We start from the raw sequence: 18,973 nt of genomic DNA, 5'->3' as shown, positions 1-18,973 counted from the left end.
TTCATCCTCTTGCCAGAAACATCACCAGCACCATGGACAGCTCCCTTTGCATTCAGATTGCTAGGAAGTGGGGCAAAGAGAGAGAGAGAGACAGAGACAGAGACAGAGACATAGGGTGCAGTGGAAGTAGAACCCCTTGCAGGCCTTAGTAGATTCTGGGCAGCTTCTTATCTTCTCTCCTCATCCTTTTGTTTGGTCAAAGCCTGCTCTATGTTGAGGAAGGATCCACCACAGTGCAGGACCATCATCTTCCTCCTCCCTTTCTCCGGGCCACCCCTATTGCCATTGCCTGAGCTAGACGAACATCTCAGAAAGCATCCAAAAAGTTTCCCATCCTACTTATGCTAGAAATAGCCCAGCCACCCTCCTCTGCAGCGTATCATCCTAGGAGGGAGTTAAACTGCAAACAATATTAGTGAAGAATATACAAATTTAGTCACAGTGAAGTAGAACAGAATTGTAGTTGTATTTTGATTTATCTCTGCGACCATAAACTTAGTAGAAACCTTTGCTTGAAAATCCTTTCTCCCAAATCAGCAATCAAGTAGGGGGAAAGGGTCCAATTTTAAAATGCTGTTAATGATTTCGGTTCAATTGGTTCTGGGGGAAGAGAAGTGTGTGTGTGTGATTTGATTTGAAGGCACCTGGTTCAACTTGATCATTTGATTGGAAATTTGATTCCATTTGGGGATCATCAGACCTCTCAACTGAAGCTTCACACAGTTGTATAAATAAGTAATAAAAATACACTAGAAATGAACTTTTAAGGATGAAAATGTGTAGTCAATTTCCTTAGAGTAAGACCTATTAAACTTATTTTCAAGAGATCTTTCGTTTTTTGCTGGGCCTCATCCTTTCCCTTTTATTTGCTGTAGGTTTTGTAGAATCGATAGTTAGAAGATTAGATACTTCCATGAATGTTTTTCAGGCAGCTTTCCAAAGCAGCACTCAGGTGTTAAATATATTTAAATTATCTCAATCTAATCCTGAATAGGAATCAGTTTCAGAGAAGTGCATTGATCTTGTTAGCAATGTTTTATTGGCTTGACCTAAAAATGACACACATCTTTATCTTGACTCAAATGAGAGAGAGAGGGAGGGAGGGAGGGAGAGAGAACTATATATCACAGGTGACCATAAACTGAACCAAGATGAAAAAACACTGGCACATGTATTTGAGCAATGACATCATCATCATGCATGTGACATCATTGTAGCTGCTGTCCTGAAGGCAGAACTAGAAGCAACAGATGGAAACTGATCAAGGAGAGAAGCAACCTAGAACTAAGGAGAAATTTCCTGACAATGGGGACAATTAACCAGTGGAACAGCTTGCTACCAGAAGTTGTGGGCGCTCCAAAACTGGAAGTTTTCAAGAAGCGATTGGACAGCCATTTATCTGAAATTGTATAGGGTCTCTTGCTTGAACAGAGGGTTGGACTAGAAGACCTCCAAGGTCCTTTGCAACTCTGTTATTTTGCTTTAAATATTTTCATTTCCTGCAAGTTTGAGGAGAGTTGTACAACATTTTTAAACACCCTCCTTTATCAAGGAAATGTCTTATTTCATGAAATTTTGAAAACCAGTAATTGAGTTGACTATTTCTTCTCCCTCAATGCCACTGTAGTATTGAGGTCTTACAATAGAAATAGTCAAATGAGGTACAGGGCCTTTTTTTTAACCGGTCTATTTCCTGGACTTAATAGGAATAACTTCAGTGGTCGAACGTTTCTTTCAGCTTTGATTTCACCGAGTTGCACACCTAGGGACTTTACGAAGGAGTATCGTCTTAAGGACCAGCCATCCATAACCTAATCATCATTCTTCTGTATTTAAACTATTCCCTCCCCCCTTCCATAACTCTCCAGCAAATATTGAATGTATTTGTTGCTAAAAATTGAAAGAGTCTGTTAGGCTCTGAAGTTCAAGGTGCTTCCCCAAGATTGGTGCTCTCGTCTAATTTTTGACAGGTCCATGTGAAAAATTGCAAGAAAGGCAGGAAATCCTGCATCAGTATGAATGCTAAAGGCATCATTAACACCCTTTTCAGGAAAAATTGTTTGCTTCAGCCTTCTGTCACCTTCCGTTTCTCCTTGGCTCGACCCTTCCGTATTTTAGCAATGAAAGAATCCACCGGCAGCCTTTCTCTATCATTTTCCCCCCGAGGTTTCATGATTGCTCTCGAAATGATTCAGTGGAGCAAAATATTGAGCAGCGAAATAATGGCATGCACTGGTCTTTGGTCTCTGCCGGATTGAGGGGTGTGTCCGTGTGAGAGGATCCGTTCTGACACAGAATACAAAGCAGACCTGAAGAACTTATGTGGCTGTGTCTTGTGCGTTGCACTGAGTTTGCTGGAATGATGGCTTGCACCAATGGTGGCCAGGTTCAGAATCATAGCTTAAGCAGCAAAGTTGACCTTGACAGATCCCAGATGCTGAACAAGGTCAACGGGGCTAGGTACATGGGTTAACCCATAAAAATCCAGGAATGTTAACTGCTAATATTGGAAAGTTGGAGTGGGGGACATCTCAGTACTTCTGGGAAACCATATAAAAGTGCATGGAAGCAGACATCAGGAATTGCTCTTGATTTGATGGGGGTTCTATACTTCTCTTTTGATACAATGGGGAAACTAAATGTTGATGGAGATTCTCAGTGGCTAAGACACTGAGCTTGTCGATCAGAAAGGTCGGCAGTTCAGCGGTTCGAATCCCTAGTAGAGGTCTCCCGCATGAGCAGGGGGTTGGACTAGATGACCTCCAAGGTCCCTTCCAACTCTGTTACTGTTACTGTTTCTCTGTCATCCAGGTCATGGATGTCCCAAAGGTGCTTCTTCAAGAGGCAACTGAACTTCCTTGTTTTTTCTTTGAAGACGTTTCACTTCTCATCCAAGAAGCTTCTTCAGCTCTTGGATGAGAAACGAAACATGTTCAAAGAAAAACAAATAAGTCCAGTTGTCTGTTGAAGAAGCATCTTTGGGACAACGGGGAAAGTAGGTTTTTTAAAGAGTAACTTCCACAAGACTGAAGTCTGCCCACCCCAAGATAAAAGATCAGTGTTTTTATGTCATGTGAAATAGAACAGAGAGTCAGATCTCTCCCTTCATCCTGTACTGGATGCCACACTTTGAATTCTTCACAGAATCATCTCAAGAAGATAATAAAATTAGCTTAATTCATCAAGGCAATTTACAGATCCTACCCATTCCTGGTAGTTAAATAGTAAAGTATTATTTATATATATATATATATATATATAATATTGTTTCGCTTACTTTGGACATCAATGAGTATGCTCTGCGTTCTTTGCTGCCCTCTTGCTGCAAAGAATAAGCAGGATTAGCACTTCTAGAATTGTTTCATTCATTCCTTCATTCGTTCATAGCAGGTCAGAGAAGATTTCACTCATCACTCAATCCTCCCAGGCATTGATATCCTAATTTAATTGAATAATTCCATTATTACTATTATTATTATTTTACTAATAAGAGCCCTGTTGGACCAAAAGTTCCGTCTGCTTCTCAGGTGCCTTTGGGGAAGTCACAGGTTGAGCATGAAGGTTATTGCTTGTTTCCAATGACTTGTTTCCAATGAGGTTGCTAGCTCAACATGTGCTATAAATAAAGAAATAATTAAAGAAATACTGTAGTTCGAGGCCCAACATGGAGCTTTAGCTCTGGATCTGAGCCAGCCTTCTTCTATGCATGTCCATGTGCAGACATGAGAAACTTGGGAATGGCGACTCTGCTTTTCTTTCTGGCAAATTGTGAATACAGATAGTCCTTGACTTACAACAGTCCATTTAGTGACCATTCAAAGTGACAACGGCCCTGGATAAGGTGACGTAGGGCTCTTTTTCAGTCTTATGACCGTTGCAGCATCCCCGTGGTCACGTGATTAAAATTCATACGCTTGGCGACTGACTCATATTTACGATGGTGTCCCAAGGTCACGCGATCCCCTTTTTGTGACCTTCTGACAAGGAAAGTCAACAGGGGCAGCTGGATTCACTTAACAACCGGGTTACTCACTTAACAACTGGAGCCATTCTATGGGTAAGGGGTTTTAAATTGGGGAAGCCAAATTAATTTAATCATGTTCTAAATTATTTTAATTTTCATATTGTATGTATTTTAATTTTGGCTGTTCACTGCCCTGAGTCCTTCGGGAGAAGGGCGGTATAAAAATTTAATAAATAATAATAATAATAATAAAATAATAATAAAAATAAAATAATAATAATAATAATAATTCACGTAACCACTGTGGCAAGAAAGGCTGTAAAATGGGACAAAACTCACTTAAGAAATGTCTCACTTAGCAACAGAAATTTTGGGCTCAATTGCGGTCGTAAGTCGAGATAGGTAGTATTAGTATCAGAGCACCAAGCTGATCCACAGGGTTTTAAAACAGGGCCAGGTCTATATATATCTACCCTGTTTCCCTGAAAATAAGACGTAGCATGGTTTTTATATATGTGCCTAATATAAGCCCTATCCCCAAAATAAGCCCTACTTAAGAGCCTGCACAGCCGGCCTCCTGCCCCACCGTGAGCAAGCTCCCTGCCAGACAAAGGAAACTGGCCTCCAAACCATGAATCGTGGTTTCCCTTTGACTTTCATAGGAAAACTCCAGTGAAACCCCACTCGCCCTTCTTAAAGCTCAGGCATCCTTGGGCCCAACGGCAACGTTAACAAGGCTATCAATTTCAGTGGCCGCCGGTGCTTTTCTCATTTATGCCGGCCCACTAACCACGCTGGCCGTTTATGATTCCATCCCCTTCGATGGGCTGCATGAGAAGCCGGCGATAGGAATCACCTTTAAAAGGCCCAGGGGTGGAGGGAAGCGGTTGGGAAATGTGGGCTTTTCATTTCCTTTGTAATTAGAATTTGATTGCTTGTATAAATTAGCCTGCAATGCTGGCTGCTTTGTGTGCAACCTGTTTCCCAACGCGAATAACTTTAAATTAAATGGCTCTTATCAACCCCAAGGCATCGGTGCTTAAAATTTCAGAGGGGGAAACTTGGGAATTAGGAATCAAACAGGACAAATCTCTTTCTGAAAACACAGTTGAATAATGATTATTCTTTCCCCTCCTTTAACCATATTGCCCCTCCCCACAATAACAGCAAACAAAAAAAACCCCCCCAAAGTTTGAGGAAATCAACTAGAATCCGGTGTTCGATACAGAATAAATTCTCCAAAATGTAACGTATTTATATAAAATATATGACGGGGTGTTGCAATTTACATACACATGTATATATACGCCCAATACAATCAATGGCTTAAAATATGGGTCAGCAAACGTTAGGAACCCAAGAGGCCCAACCCACCTCAGTGCCATAAATCCTCCCAAAGTTGGATGTGACCTAATTTACGGACAGCACACATAAATTCCGGGCCAATGGACAGATCTGCGCTGATGGGGAGGGGGGAGTCTTTGCAGAGTGAGGGGTCCAAACGCTCACGAGGACAGCCGTCATTGCCCAGTTGAAGCTCTGCCCCTTTTAACATGGACTTCCATTGTGTGTTTGTGGCTGACCTCTTGGCTCCCGTGGAATGTCCTTGGGAGCCCCATCTAATTTTATTCAAAATGCGGGGGGGGGAGGTAAATTCCCACGCATGGCTCTGAGTGTCTCTCTCATTTTAATAGATGAGGGAGGAGGCTTCAAATCGAGTAGGAAGAATCTGAGTGGCGTGGCTGATCGCTTTTTCTTTCCATCCCAAATGGATCCCAAACACAGATTTCTACGTGAAGAAATTATCAGGGAAACATAGCAATAGCACTAGCAATAGGCTTATATACCACTTCACAGTGCTTTGCAGCCCTCTCTAAGTAGTTTACACAGTCAGCCTCTTGCCCCCAACAATCTGGGTCCTCAGATTGAAGGCGGAAGGCTGAGTCAACCTTCAGCCAGTCAGAATTGAACTGTTGGCAGTGGGTAGAGTTAGCCTGCAACACCACAGGCAGGGAGGGAGGGAGGGAGGGAGGAAGGAAGGAAGGAAGGAAGGAAGGAAGGAAGGAAGGAAGGAAGGAAGGAAGGAAGGAAGGAAAATAGCAATAGCACTTAGATTTATATACCGCTTCACGTTGCTTTTACAGCCCTCTCTAAGCGGTTTACAGAGTCAGCCTCTTTCCCTCAGCAATCTGGGTCCTCATTTTACCCACCTGGGAAGGATGGAAGGCTGAGTCAACCTTGAGCCTGGTGAGATCTGAACTGCCAAATTGCAGGCAGCCGGCAGTCAGCAGAAATAGCCTGCAGTACTGCGCTCTAACCACTGCGCCACCATGGCTCCAAAGTCCATAGACTTTGAAGCTGATTTGAAAGAAATATTTGGGCACCAGCGAGCACCGTTCTGCTCCGTTAAAGCGACCGGGCGATTGGGGTGGGCATAGGTGGGGGTGGGGCAGGGATTTTTGCTACCGGTTCTCCAACCACCCGCCGCCATCACTACTGGATCAGCCGATCTGGTCCGAACCGGGAGCATTTCTGTTCCAAATGCAATGCTGTACAAGAAAATACTTGGCAAAGAGTCTCTGAGAGTCATGAACAGATCTTCACACTATTGAAATGAATTAATTGTCCCCTGCAAACTCCACTCCTCTTTCGCTCCTCTTTATGGGAGAGGCCATTCACCATCCACCTGTGGCTTTACTCCCGAGTCGTCCCTTGTTCTTTAGCTGTTCCCTTCTCCTGGCAGCTCTGCGCATGTGCACATCGGGAACAGGCTCCAGCTGTTCTTCTGCCCCACTTACCTCCAACTCCGAAGGTAGCTGACAACTGTCAGACGGCCTTGGCCCCCTCTCTGCCTTCAATGCAGAGCCCTTGTCAGAACCTTCCCCAGACTCCAGGACTGGCCCATGTTCCTCCCCAACCTCCTCACTGTCCGAGTCTGCCACCAACTCTGCTGGCTTCTGGTGGGCCACAACAATCCTGATGCTGTGGACCGAATCCTGTAGACGCTTGCCTTGAAGCAACCTTCTTCGACTCTAATCATCTTTTAAGACCGTGTTCCTTTCCTAATGCTTAGTGGTGATGTCTCTATTTACATAATGGCTGCACTGGAAATAAAACCAGGTGGCGAGGGTAATGAGGTATCTCCTTTAATGATGAGCCACTACAAATTGCTATCGCACACACAACCGGAGGCAGGGAGTTAATGAGGAGACTAAGAGATGATAGATTGTGACAGGAACAACCTTGGAAAGTCATAGCCTCCCCTGAAACTCCAAATAGCATCCACAATCAACCGTGCAGTTGGCAACTTGTTCGATTTTCACTCAGGGGTCTTGCGTTGTTGTCGTCATTTTTTGTAAGTATCATATTCCGATGGAAAAGGGCCAAAGATAGTCTGTCCAAAATCTTTTCCTTAAGGTGACACTCAAAACAACACCTCTCTTTAAATTTGTAGGTGTCGTCAAGATTGACACGATGTTGTAATGTTGCTTTTTGCCTTTGGGGGATTGCCAGTTTTGGTCGGTGCAAAATCCCAGAATCTTCCTGTAACTATGGAAACTGAAACTACCAGGAATACAGAAAATGATTTTTTAAGAATTCCCTGTCAGGATTATCCAGCGGGCCTTTTGAGGGGATTGGAGAGCTTGGATTACATTTCTGGAAAGGGTACAGATGAATTTCAGAAAGCAGGTCAGCTGCTGGGCACTTTCTTGGGAATTTATTTTGTATTCAGTTCTGAGGAAATGAAATTCTTTGTCTCGTGTATAGATGTGCAGAGAGAGAGAGAGAGAGAAAGAGAGGGAGAGGGAGGGAGGGAGAGAGGGAGAGAGAGAGAGAGAGAGAGAGAGGGAGACAATAGCAGAGTTTGAAATTCTGCACAGATCAAGGGAGAAGGAACTTTTAGATCTGTTGAGATTTCTGACCAAAAAGCCACAGTCTTGGTTACAAAAGAATTTATTTAAAGATAAGCATGTCAATCATTAAATATATCAATGCAAGAAGAAGGGATTGTTCCTCTTCAGCTGTATAGACCATAAAAAAAAGAAAACCAGGGCAGCGGACCTGAAATAATGATCTTAAATTAGGTTTTGGTTGAACATCAGAAAAACATCATTTTGTTAAGAGCAATAAGTTCCCCTCCTTTAGGAGAAGCTCAGGGAGAAGGTCAACAGCTACAAGACCTGTCAAAGATCCTTCAAATTGGATTCCTGCAGGGGAGTTGAAGGCTTCAGTGGCCTCACTGGCCTTTCCAGCCTGAAGATGCGATGAGTTTATGAGCTCATGATCTAGTTTGACTTCTTCAAAACATGATGACCCCCTTATCTGTTTACTAAAAGTCATTTCAGTTTCTTTAGATGGATCCATGACTCCAGTGGTGGAGTTCCTTTTTTTTTTACTACCGGTTCTGTGGGCGGTGCTTGGTGGGCATGGCAGGGGAAGGATACTGCAAAATCCCCATTCCCTCCCCACTCCTGGGGGAAGGATATTGCAAAATCTCCCTTTCCACCCCACTCTGGGGCCAGCCAGAGGTGGTATTTGCCAGTTCTCCGAACTACTCAAAATTTCCACCACCGGTTCTCCAGAACCTGTCAGAACTTGCTGGATTTCACCCCTGCATGACTCCCAATACTTGCACTTCTCAGAGGGCCATCATGGTGCCTGCAGTAATTATTCTACTTGCTTGCTTCTTAGGGGATTAATTTTAATGAACCCGTCATGTCTATTACTCAATGTTAATCTAGCAAAATCTTTGGCCAAAAAGGTCAAGTTTTGGACAGAAGTGATCTTGGGGAGATCGTGGCTAAACAGAATAATTGAAATGAATGAAGACCAGGCTTGGAAGCCAGAAATAAACCAAAATGAAGCTAGAATTGTTTAATATTTCTCTCTAGTTTCTTGAATCACATTGGGTCTCCTAAGTCTCATAATCAGTTTTACGTACTGGGGGGTAAGGGGGAAAAGAAAACCATTCATATTTAGGAATTGTACATTCGTAATTGTCCTCTGTGTTTCTGGGTTTGAGGGAACAGCTTTAGTAGGAAAGGAAGACGCAGAAGAACAATGAATCCCAATGTTTAATCATCACAGAGGGCTCCCAGTAGTGAAATAAGATGGGATTTAGGTCCTTCCCCAACCCTTCCAAGCCTCCCAGCTCCCATATTGATAACAACCTCTCAGTATTCAATGTATTTGATAGTTGATGAAGCACCAATAAAAGCAGCTTAGAAGATCTGTTTTGAAGGCCAATTGATGCTGGGAATCCTGAAACAGCAGCTTCCAAGGAAAGAGACCGGTGGTTTTCCATGACTGCAGAATCCTGGGGTTGGATGCAAAACTCTTTTAAACTTCAAGTCGCCTGTGATATCCTCATATTTTATAACTTTATAGGTTTGGAGGTACCCGGAGTCTTCAGGCAGATCATTTCTCTAATGACCAGTACCTTGGAATACTTAAAAAAAATTTTTTTTTAATTCAGTGGGATAAATTAAAGCCTACCTTAATTATAAATGAGTCTTTTTGATCCATTGAATCACTTCCATGTTCATCAAGATTAGCTTGTTGAATTTTGTTTTTTCATCAGAAACAAAAGCTGTGGGCTGTTTTATATGCGATTACCAAGAATCGATTCATCTTATATTGTCCCAGAAAGTTGTTAACTAGATCAGGGCCTTTTTTCTTCTAACTCACATATATTTTGTTTGTCATTCTATCCAAAAGGTACAACAGTACAACAATATATGAATGTAATAGGAAAACCCTATTTCCTTCCTGTTTCCACAGCTCCCTTCCGTTCTTCAAAATCTGTGGACAACCTCGTTAAATTTGATATTTACGGTGACGGGATCGGGCGATACAACGTCTTCAACTTCCAGCAAGCTGGAGGCCGATATTCCTACCTGAAAGTAGGGCAGTGGGCCGAAACCTTGACCCTGGAGGTCAATGCCATTCACTGGGCCAGAGGCCTGGTCCCCGTGGCCCAGTGCAGCGACCCCTGCGCACCCAACGAGATGAAGAATATGCAACCCGGAGATGTCTGTTGCTGGATCTGCATTCCCTGCGAGACCTTCGAGTACCTGGCTGACGAATTCACCTGCAGGGACTGTGGCCCAGGACGGTGGCCCAGTCTGGATCTCACCAGCTGTTACGACCTACCAGAAGATTACATCAAGTGGGAAGATGCGTGGTCCATCGGGCCGGTCACGATCGCGTGCTTGGGCTTCATTTGTACTTTCCTCGTGGTTGGAGTTTTCATCAAGCACAACAACACGCCTTTGGTGAAGGCCTCCAGCCGCGAGTTGTGCTACATCCTTCTTTTCGGAGTCTTCCTCTCCTACAGCATGACCTTCTTCTTCATCGCCAAGCCTTCTCCGGCCATTTGCACCTTGCGCCGTTTGGGTCTGGGAACGTCCTTCGCCGTTTGCTACTCGGCTCTCTTGACCAAAACGAACTGCATCGCCAGGATATTTAACGGGGTGAAGAACGGGGCGCAGAGGCCGAAATTCATCAGCCCCCGCTCTCAAGTCCTCATCTGCCTGAGTCTCGTCATGGTGCAGATCGTGTTGGTGTCCGTGTGGCTGATTTTAGAAGCTCCGGGCACTCGCCGACACACCCTTCCGGAGAAGAGGCAGACGGTCATCTTGAAATGCAACGTCAAAGATGCCAGCATGCTCATCTCTTTAACGTACGATGTGATCCTCGTCCTCTTATGCACTGTGTATGCCTTCAAAACAAGGAAGTGCCCAGAGAATTTTAACGAAGCCAAATTTATTGGATTCACCATGTACACAACCTGCATTATCTGGCTGGCATTCCTGCCAATCTTTTATGTGACGTCGAGTGACTACAGGGTAAGGCATCCACCGTCATTTCAGCCAAACCCTAACCCATTGTTAAAAGTACATTTCTTTCTTTTTCTTTCTTTCTTTCTTTCTTTCTTTCTTTCTTTCTTTCTTTCTTTCTTTCTTTCTTTCTTTTCTTTCTTTCTTTCTTTCTTTTCTTCTTTCTTTCTTTCTTTCTTTCTTTCCTTTCTTTCTTTCTCGCTCTCTTTCTTCTTTCTTTCTTTCTTTCTCTCTTTCTTTCTTTACTTACTTACTTACTTACTTGCTTGCTTGCTTACTTACTGCAAACTCTTCAAAAGTCAGCCCGGGGCTAAATGAATAACTGAAGTGAATATAGTCTATGGCAGATAGAGATTTTCAGCAATGTCAGGGCAAAGAACACAGACATGTGGAATAGAAATGCCACTTTTCAGCAGAAATTATTAGACATTGTGTCCTTGAGATGGGTAGAGCCAGGAGTTCAGCCAGAGGGGGGAGAGACTGAACTCAAACATGAGTAGCAAAGTCTTTCCCCCTCTATTTTAGACTTTCATTTAATTCATTCATTCATTCACTCATTCATCCATCCATTCATTATCAAGATGTGTATCCCACCTTTTCGTCTGCAAACTCTCTCTTCCCAAAGTCCTGTGAAGTACATTGGGCTAAGACAAAGACTGATCCCAAACCTAAATCAGATTTATAGGCCACTTCACAGTGCTTCACAGCCCTCTCTGAGCAGTTTACACAATCAGCCTGTTGCCCCCAACAATCTGGGTCCTCATTTTACCCACCTCAGAAGGACGGAAGGCTGAGTCGACCTTGAACTTGTCAGGATCAAACTGCTGGCAGTCAGTGCTGCATTCTGGCCACTGCGTCACCAGGGCTCCCTTCATCTACAGATGAAGATAGACTGAAACTGGTTCTGCTGGAAGTGTGTGGATTCATTCTAATTCTTTAACATTGATTCAATGCTACCGATTGATCTGTTTAACTGTTTGATTCATTGTTTTTCAATTTAGAAAACTAAGTTTTCTGCATACCCCACCTAAAAGCTTTTTATCACCGAAAATGAATTCTGGATTTAGTTCACTTCATTTAGTTGAAATGATTTGGTGAATTGATGCATTGAATTGATAGACGGGTTTCACTAATCAAAATTTTACTGCCTTGATTTAATATGAGAAAGCCTTGCAGAACCCCAATATTCACCCGTTGACCCAAACACACAAAGTCAAGAATGCACGTCATTCATCCTCACTCCGAGTTCCATTCGTACCAATAAGTAGATGTCTCCACCCACCAAGACCCTGGTTTCTCTGAAATTCCGTTGGTCCTCTAGGTAGATCCCATCCATATCAGTCTGCCATAAACTGAAAGAAGAAGGGCCAGCAAGAAAATAGTAGGCCATAACTCAACTCTATGATAGACTTCAGAAGTGAGAGCATGACTGCTATATTGCTCTAGATCTATTGATGCAATTTGAGGTTGGTCACGGGCAACCAGGACATCCAACCATGATTTATGTAGACACCGAAGACTAGCAATGGTTACAGCTTTATTGGACAGCAGCTGTCAGATTGGCAATCCCCCTTGGTTTTTAGTATGAACCTCTGGATATTAAGTTCCCAAAGGAAGAGACAGGTAGGACTATCAAATCCTCATCTGGAATGGGACAACTCAACACGGCCAACTTGCCACGGTCAACACATTGTTGCCAACTCATCATGGAACAACTCACTGTGGCCAATTCTCTGTGAGGCAATTCAACCATTTCATTTCATTATTTAAATTAATTTTAAAAATATTTTATTTTTTGTCATTCAGATTTCATTTTGTCTTTCCTTTTGCATCCTTTCTTTAATGATTCTATTCCACCAATTTCTTCGATCTTAGTGTAACTTTTGTCCTGCAGCGAGTTGTTCTGTTGGTGAGTTGGCCATGGCTAGTTGAGCCCTCCCACCTCATAGGTTGCCACTGAGAGGAGTTGTCATCTAAACACAGTAGAAGGCTACCTTGGATGCAGAGTGTCCATCTTTCATTCTTTTGTCGGCAACATCTGGAATGAGCATTCACGCCCCTCCTTTGCTGACGTCTCTAATTTTGCAATAACTTTTTCCATGCATTGTTTTGTTTCCCCTCCGTGTAGGTGCAGACCACAACCATGTGCATCTCCGTCAGCCTGAGTGGCTTCGTTGTCCTGGGCTGCTTGTTTGCCCCCAAAGTGCATATCGTTCTCTTCCAACCGCAGAAGAATGTGGTCACTCACAGGCTGCACCTCAACAGGTTCAGTGTCAGTGGGACAGGAACCAGCTATTCCCAAGGTAATTCAATAGAGTTGCTCCAGCCTTCTCTTCCTTTGACCGTTCTCTTCATTGGGGCACTGGTCACTTCTCTCTCGCCGTCCCAGAAAGTCATACAAGACAGCGAAATATCACAAATACTTATTTAGCTGTATCTCAACTTTGCTATTTTTACAAATAACTCAAGACAGTGAACATATGCCCCTTCTCCCTTCTATTTTCCCATGCTAACATCCTGTGAGATAAGTTGGGCTGAGAGTGAGCAACTGGCTCAAAGTCACCCAGTCAACTTCCATGCCTAAGGCGGGACTAGAACTCCCAGTCTCCTGGTGATTGGCCCAAAGTCACCCAGCCAACTTCCATGCCTAAGGCAGGACTAAAACTCCCAGTCTCGTGCTGATTGGCCCAAAGTCACCCAGCCAACTTCCATGCCTAAGATGGGACTAGAACTCCCAGTCTCCTGGTGATCGGCCCAAAATCACCCAGCCAGCTTCCATGCCTAAGGCAGGACTAGAACTCACCGTCTCCTGGTTTCTATTCTAAGTATCATTTCAGCACTGACACCTGGATTTCCAAGGAGTAGGACATGAACTCTACCAAATCAAAATCGCATCGGTGACCGTGTTATCAAAGCCCTGCCTTCTTTTTAAATATTTATGCGTGGAGGATCCCTTCGGTTTAAAAACATCCCACTGTGATTCTGAAAAATGTGAAGCTTGTTGGTGGCCATCTCTAGCATCTAAAGTCTGTTTTTTTTTTCCTTCTTTCTTTCTCTTCCAGCCTCAGCAAACGTCTATGTCCCCACGGTCTGCAATGGAAGAGAAGTTGTGGATTCCACCACCTCCTCCTTATAGCCCTTCAGCCGGCTTTTGTATTCTTAGATGGTTAGAGAGAAAAGCACATTCCTTGTGCACCCTGGGATTAAAAAGTGAACCTTTTAAAAGGACTAGCATTTCTTTTCTAGAAACCGTGTTAATAAATTATTTTTGAGGACTGTACAGTCTTTATCGTGTTGTTCTGTTCGGAACAACTTTAGGAGTCTTCGGAGAATAACCGTTCTAAGGGGTGTATCAGTAGCTGCGACTCATATAGTGGTGCCCGTATGTTGACCTCGGAGGGAGGGGGAGAAAGGATGGTAAAACTGCCATGTTAGGTGGCTTTCTTTCTAACAAGAGACTTTTTTTTTTTTTGTAATTCCTTGTTGTAATTTAGATTGCATTTCTATGTTGTATATTATAGTCACATTCTGTGCGACAGACGGTTTTCATGGCAGCATTAAAGACGTCCATAATAAAACCAGAAAAGATTTTCCAGCATGTCTGTCTTCTTTCCAAATAAATAAATAAATAAATAAATAAATAAATAAATAAATAAATACATACATACATACATACATACATACATACATACATACATACATATCCTTCAGGTTTATCCAATCACTTTGCACGCAGAGGAGGGCAAACCGAGTCACGTTATTACCAGCTCAGCAACGATATAGTAGAAAACTGCCGCGAAAGACTAATTTTGTCTGGTTTGCTACACTTCTGTCCTTGCGGAATCTGTTGCGAGAAAAGGATGGCCTTGAAACTGGGTGAAGACAATGATGGTGTTGCGTCAAATTAGCTGGTCAATAAACTATATTCCATTCTCTGAGATACGGTGCTAAATCTCCAGGAAAAAGGTAAAGCCCTCTCCAGTCATGTCCAACTTTAGGAGGCAGTTGTTGTGGCCTATCGGCCACCAGCCCCTCCAGCAGCCGAATCGGAGGAGGAGGAGGAGGCGTGGGAGTCAAAGTCAGCATCAAGGCAACCTGGGAGCTCCGAGGGAGAAGAGGCAATGGAGCTGGCAGAGAGAGAGAGAGAGACAGAGGCAGATCCTGGGCTGTCCGTCAGCCCTCAGTTGGAGAGTCAACAGCCCCCAGGTTTGGAGGTGGCTGATGGGGAAGAGGAGGAACAGCTGGGTCCAGTGCTTGACGCGTGGATGCATGGAAGGCAGAGGAGAGGAGAGCAGTGGAAATCTATGGGCCGGTCCTTGGGACGGAAGAGCCACCACTGCTAGAGAAGTCCCACCCTAGCTCTGGGGACAAAAGGCAGGCATGAATAGACAACTATTCATCTTCCGGCCAGCCGGACTCCTTAGCCTGAGAGAGAAACTTTTTGCCCGGGCTGCCGGCACCTCTAATAAAGGAATCTTTTGAGTTCACGTCAGAGGGTTTGTCGTGTTTGGGGAGCTGGGTCAGAACAATAGGGTTCATCTCTGTTTCTTGGCCCAACATTTTCTAAAAACATTTTCTGTGGTCAGGTGGCCACCACGACTATAAGTTCAGGCATATAGAATGCTGTTCTCTTCCCACCAAAGTGGTACCTATTTATCTGCTCGCATCTGCCTTCTTCTGAACTGCTAGGTGGGCAGGAGTGGGAGCAAGGAACGGGAGGTCGGGTCTCGAACCCGGGTTGTCAGCTCTCCCAAAAAGATAAGGCTTCATTAAATTAGTGAAATTGCGCAGTATTTTCATCTGTAGCCTTCTGCAGGAGCGTAATTCAAGCAAATTACTTTAAGTTAACCAAAAGTTGGTATTTCTTCCATTTCTGTCCATTCCCTGATCTGCTTCAGAAACTCAGCTTCCTGAGGTTTAAATGGAATAATAGCATAAAGAAAGGAAGCTACGATGATTCTCAACGTCTATAAGCATTGAGATATGCTGAAAATTAATCCTTTAGGTCCCTATTTGACTGACGGACATTAAGAAGAAAGACACAATTTCAGGCCAATTAGGTCAATAAAGGTTGACATTTATTAGTTGAAATCCAAAGGTTAAGCAACCACCTTCCGCATCATTCGAACTCATAGCAGCAATTTCATAACCAATATGGCTACACGGGATACAACAGAAATTCCAACCGCAGAATCGGCATTCGGAAGTCTTTAAATTAAAACTTTTGGAGAAATATTGAAAATAAAACCCCACCCCTTTCTTAATTACCCGAGAAGCATAAGGAATTGCGTTAAAATCAAACTTCCATAATTCACCCTTGGACATTCATAATTTCCCAGCCCACCCAAAATTATATCATCCTTCAGGCCGAGCTACTTTTCCAGTTATGCGAAAGTTATATGTCTACAGGTAGTCCTCGACTTACAACAGTCCATTAAGTGACCGTTCGAAGTTACAACAGCACTAAAAAAAGTGACTTACGACCAGTTTTCACACTTACGGCCATTGCAGCCTCCCCGTGGTCTGCATTGATCAAAATTCGGACACTTGGCAACTGGTTCCTACTTATGACGGTCACTGTGTCCCAGGGTCACGTGATCCCCTTTTGCGACCTTCTGGAACAAGCAAAGTCAATGGGGAAGACAGATTCACTTAACAACCGTGTCACTAACTCAACAACTGCAGTGATTCGCTTAACAACAATGGCAAGAAAGTTCGTAACATGGGGCACAACTCCCTTAGTCAATGTCTCTCACTCAGCAACTGAAATTCTGGGCTCAATTGTGGTCGTAAGCCGAGGACTACCTACATTCTGAATTTTACTAACAAAATTTTTTCATTGGCTCATCAGCGCCTGGGACAGTCTTGAAGTTCAACCAAGTCCCATCACTGCCTTCAAATAATTCCCAGACTAATCCTGAACGTCTCATGGAAACATCTGTTAATACACCTTTACAGACATGTTGGTGCACTTACTAACAGCAAGAGAAATGTTGGTTTTCCTTACTAACACTTCAAATTCCTCATTGAAAATTGTAGCGAGTGACCTGTAGCTACATCCATGATGGTGAACTTATGTTCACCATAGGTGGCACACGGAGCCATATCTGTGGGCATTGCCTTAGCTTAGCTCCAGCGTGCATGCGCGCGCTGGCCAGCTGATTTTCAGGCCTTCCGGGCCCACCGAAAGTTGGGAAACCAGCCATTTCCAGCCTCCGGAGGGCCTCCAGGGAGATGGGGAAGGCTGTTTTCGCCCTCCCCAGGTTCCAAGAAAGCCTCTGGAACCTGGGGAGGGCAAAAAATGGGCCTACCAGGCCCACCGGTAACCTTTTTGCCGTCATGTGCCAAGCGCGGAGGAGGGTCGTGCACACGTGTGAGGTGTGCGGGGCATTGAATTATGGGTATGGGCACATGTGTGCGCGAACCCCCCCGCTCCCCCCACTTTTGGCACGCGACACCAGAAAGCTTAGCCATCCCTGCCCTCCGTATTTCCACCTCACTCTAAGAGCTTGCTCTGAAACCCATTCAAAGTCAAGATGCTGCCAAGCTAAACTCCGCTACCAAGCAAATTAAAAGTAAACCGAGTGGAACCACCTGCTAAACTTCAGTTGGCCAAACGTTCAAAGCTTCTGGCAGATGTTTGGCTGTTCTCTTCAGATACAGGAGGGAGACGGAACGTTTCTGTCTGGCATGCTCTCCTACCACACGGAGAACCTCTATTTGGTACACCTTGTGTCCCAGAGGTATTACAAAGTAGGAAGTGGGAGAATGTGTTCCTTCCGAAAAATTGCTGAACATAAATCAACTTGTTGAAGAGGGGACAAGTGACACCGTACACCTCGCACCTCACTGCACAATGAGGCAAATAACATATTTTGCAGAATTGTGTTTGTGCACGGTGTCAAGGTGTGTTCTATGAGCCACTTGCTTTGCTGAACTTCCCCTGGCTTCCGACAGCCCTGTTGCAAGACGTGCTCAACCTCACCCAGAGGCAGGGGTGGGCTTCAAAAATTTTAGCAAGGGGTTCTCTGCCCGGTTGCTGGGTGGGCGTGGCCATGGTGGGCGTGGCTAGTTGGCCTCCTGCACCATGCCGGGGGGGGGTCTCCAGGAGGGCAAAAACGGCCTCCCCAGGCTCCAGAGGCTGAAAAGGGGCCTGTTTCCGCTCTTCCCGAACTTCCGGTAGGCCTGTTTTTCACTCTCCCGGAGGCTCCGCGTGTGCCCTGCACTTACCTGCATCCAAAATGGGCCGCGTGGGGACTCCTGGGAGGGGAGGGGCGAGGTGAGCGGGATCAGCCAGGAGTGGGATTTGGGGGTTCTCCAAACTGCACAGAATCTTAGCTAGAGGTTCTCTTGAACCCCCCAGCAGCCCACCCCTGCCCAGAGGCCACAGGTTCTGACTATACCCCCATCAAGCATGTAAAAGAGATGCTCTTGAGAGAAATTAGAAACAATTCATGTTTTGGTCTTCATAGAAAGGGGGGGGAAAGTAGAGACGTTTGCCTTTTAAGGTGCATAGAGCGTATCGTACCTCTGTGTGCCACAAATAGAAAGACACAGAATCCAACATTGATCATTTAGATTAGGGGTCTCCAACACCGGCAACTCCCAGAGTTGAGGTCCACAGGTCTTAAATTCTGACAGTTGACGTCCACAATTCTTAAAGTTGCCAAGGTTGGAGATTTAGATAAGCCAGCATCAACCAGGGTGGTGTAGTGAGGAAAGTGTCAGCTGGGAAGACCCAAGTTCGAGTCCAGCCTTAGCCGTGCAACCTCTCATCCAGTTAACCTCTCTCAACTTGTAGTTGCAGAGGAGAAAAAGCTGGAGGAGAGGGTGTTATGTGCGGTGCCTTGAACTCCTAGGGAAAAAGAGGGAGATACACACCTAAGAAAGAAGTGAAAGACGTCAACAGTTAGAGCCAAGAAAGGTAGAGCCAAGCCAAAACAAGGGGACAAATTCTCCGGTGGCTTGGATGAACTTCTCTTCAGTAGATATTTGAACCTCCAGGAAGACCCAAGTTTAAGTCCAGCTATAGCCGTGCAACCTCTCATCCAGTTAACCTCTCTTGACCCAGTCTACCTGTTGTTGCAGAGGAGAAAAAGCTGGAGGAGAGGGTGTTATAGATGGTGCCTTGAACGTCTGGGGAAAAAGAGGGAGATGTGCATCTAAGAAA

At 44.5% G+C, this 18,973-nt stretch overlaps 1 protein-coding gene across 2 annotated transcripts in view; it reads left to right on the top strand.

Moving 5' to 3' along the window:
- GRM3 (glutamate metabotropic receptor 3) overlaps positions 1 to 14,396 on the top strand; it is a 75,587-nt gene extending 61,191 nt beyond the window's left edge. For both annotated transcript variants that reach the window (XM_060694943.2, XM_087874362.1), the window contains 3 exons: positions 9,746 to 10,812; positions 12,932 to 13,106; positions 13,866 to 14,396. In XM_060694943.2, coding sequence (XP_060550926.2) covers positions 9,746 to 10,812; positions 12,932 to 13,106; positions 13,866 to 13,939 — 1,316 coding nt within the window. In that variant the 3' untranslated portion in view covers positions 13,940 to 14,396. The remainder of the gene's footprint in view (positions 1 to 9,745; positions 10,813 to 12,931; positions 13,107 to 13,865) is intronic.
- Positions 14,397 to 18,973: the final 4,577 nt, after the last annotated feature.

This window comes from Pantherophis guttatus, chromosome 7 (assembly GCF_059756535.1).
Source record: "Pantherophis guttatus breed Tessera chromosome 7, ASM5975653v1, whole genome shotgun sequence".
NCBI lineage: Eukaryota > Metazoa > Chordata > Lepidosauria > Squamata > Colubridae > Pantherophis > Pantherophis guttatus.
This window is presented reverse-complemented; position numbering and strand designations above follow the sequence as displayed.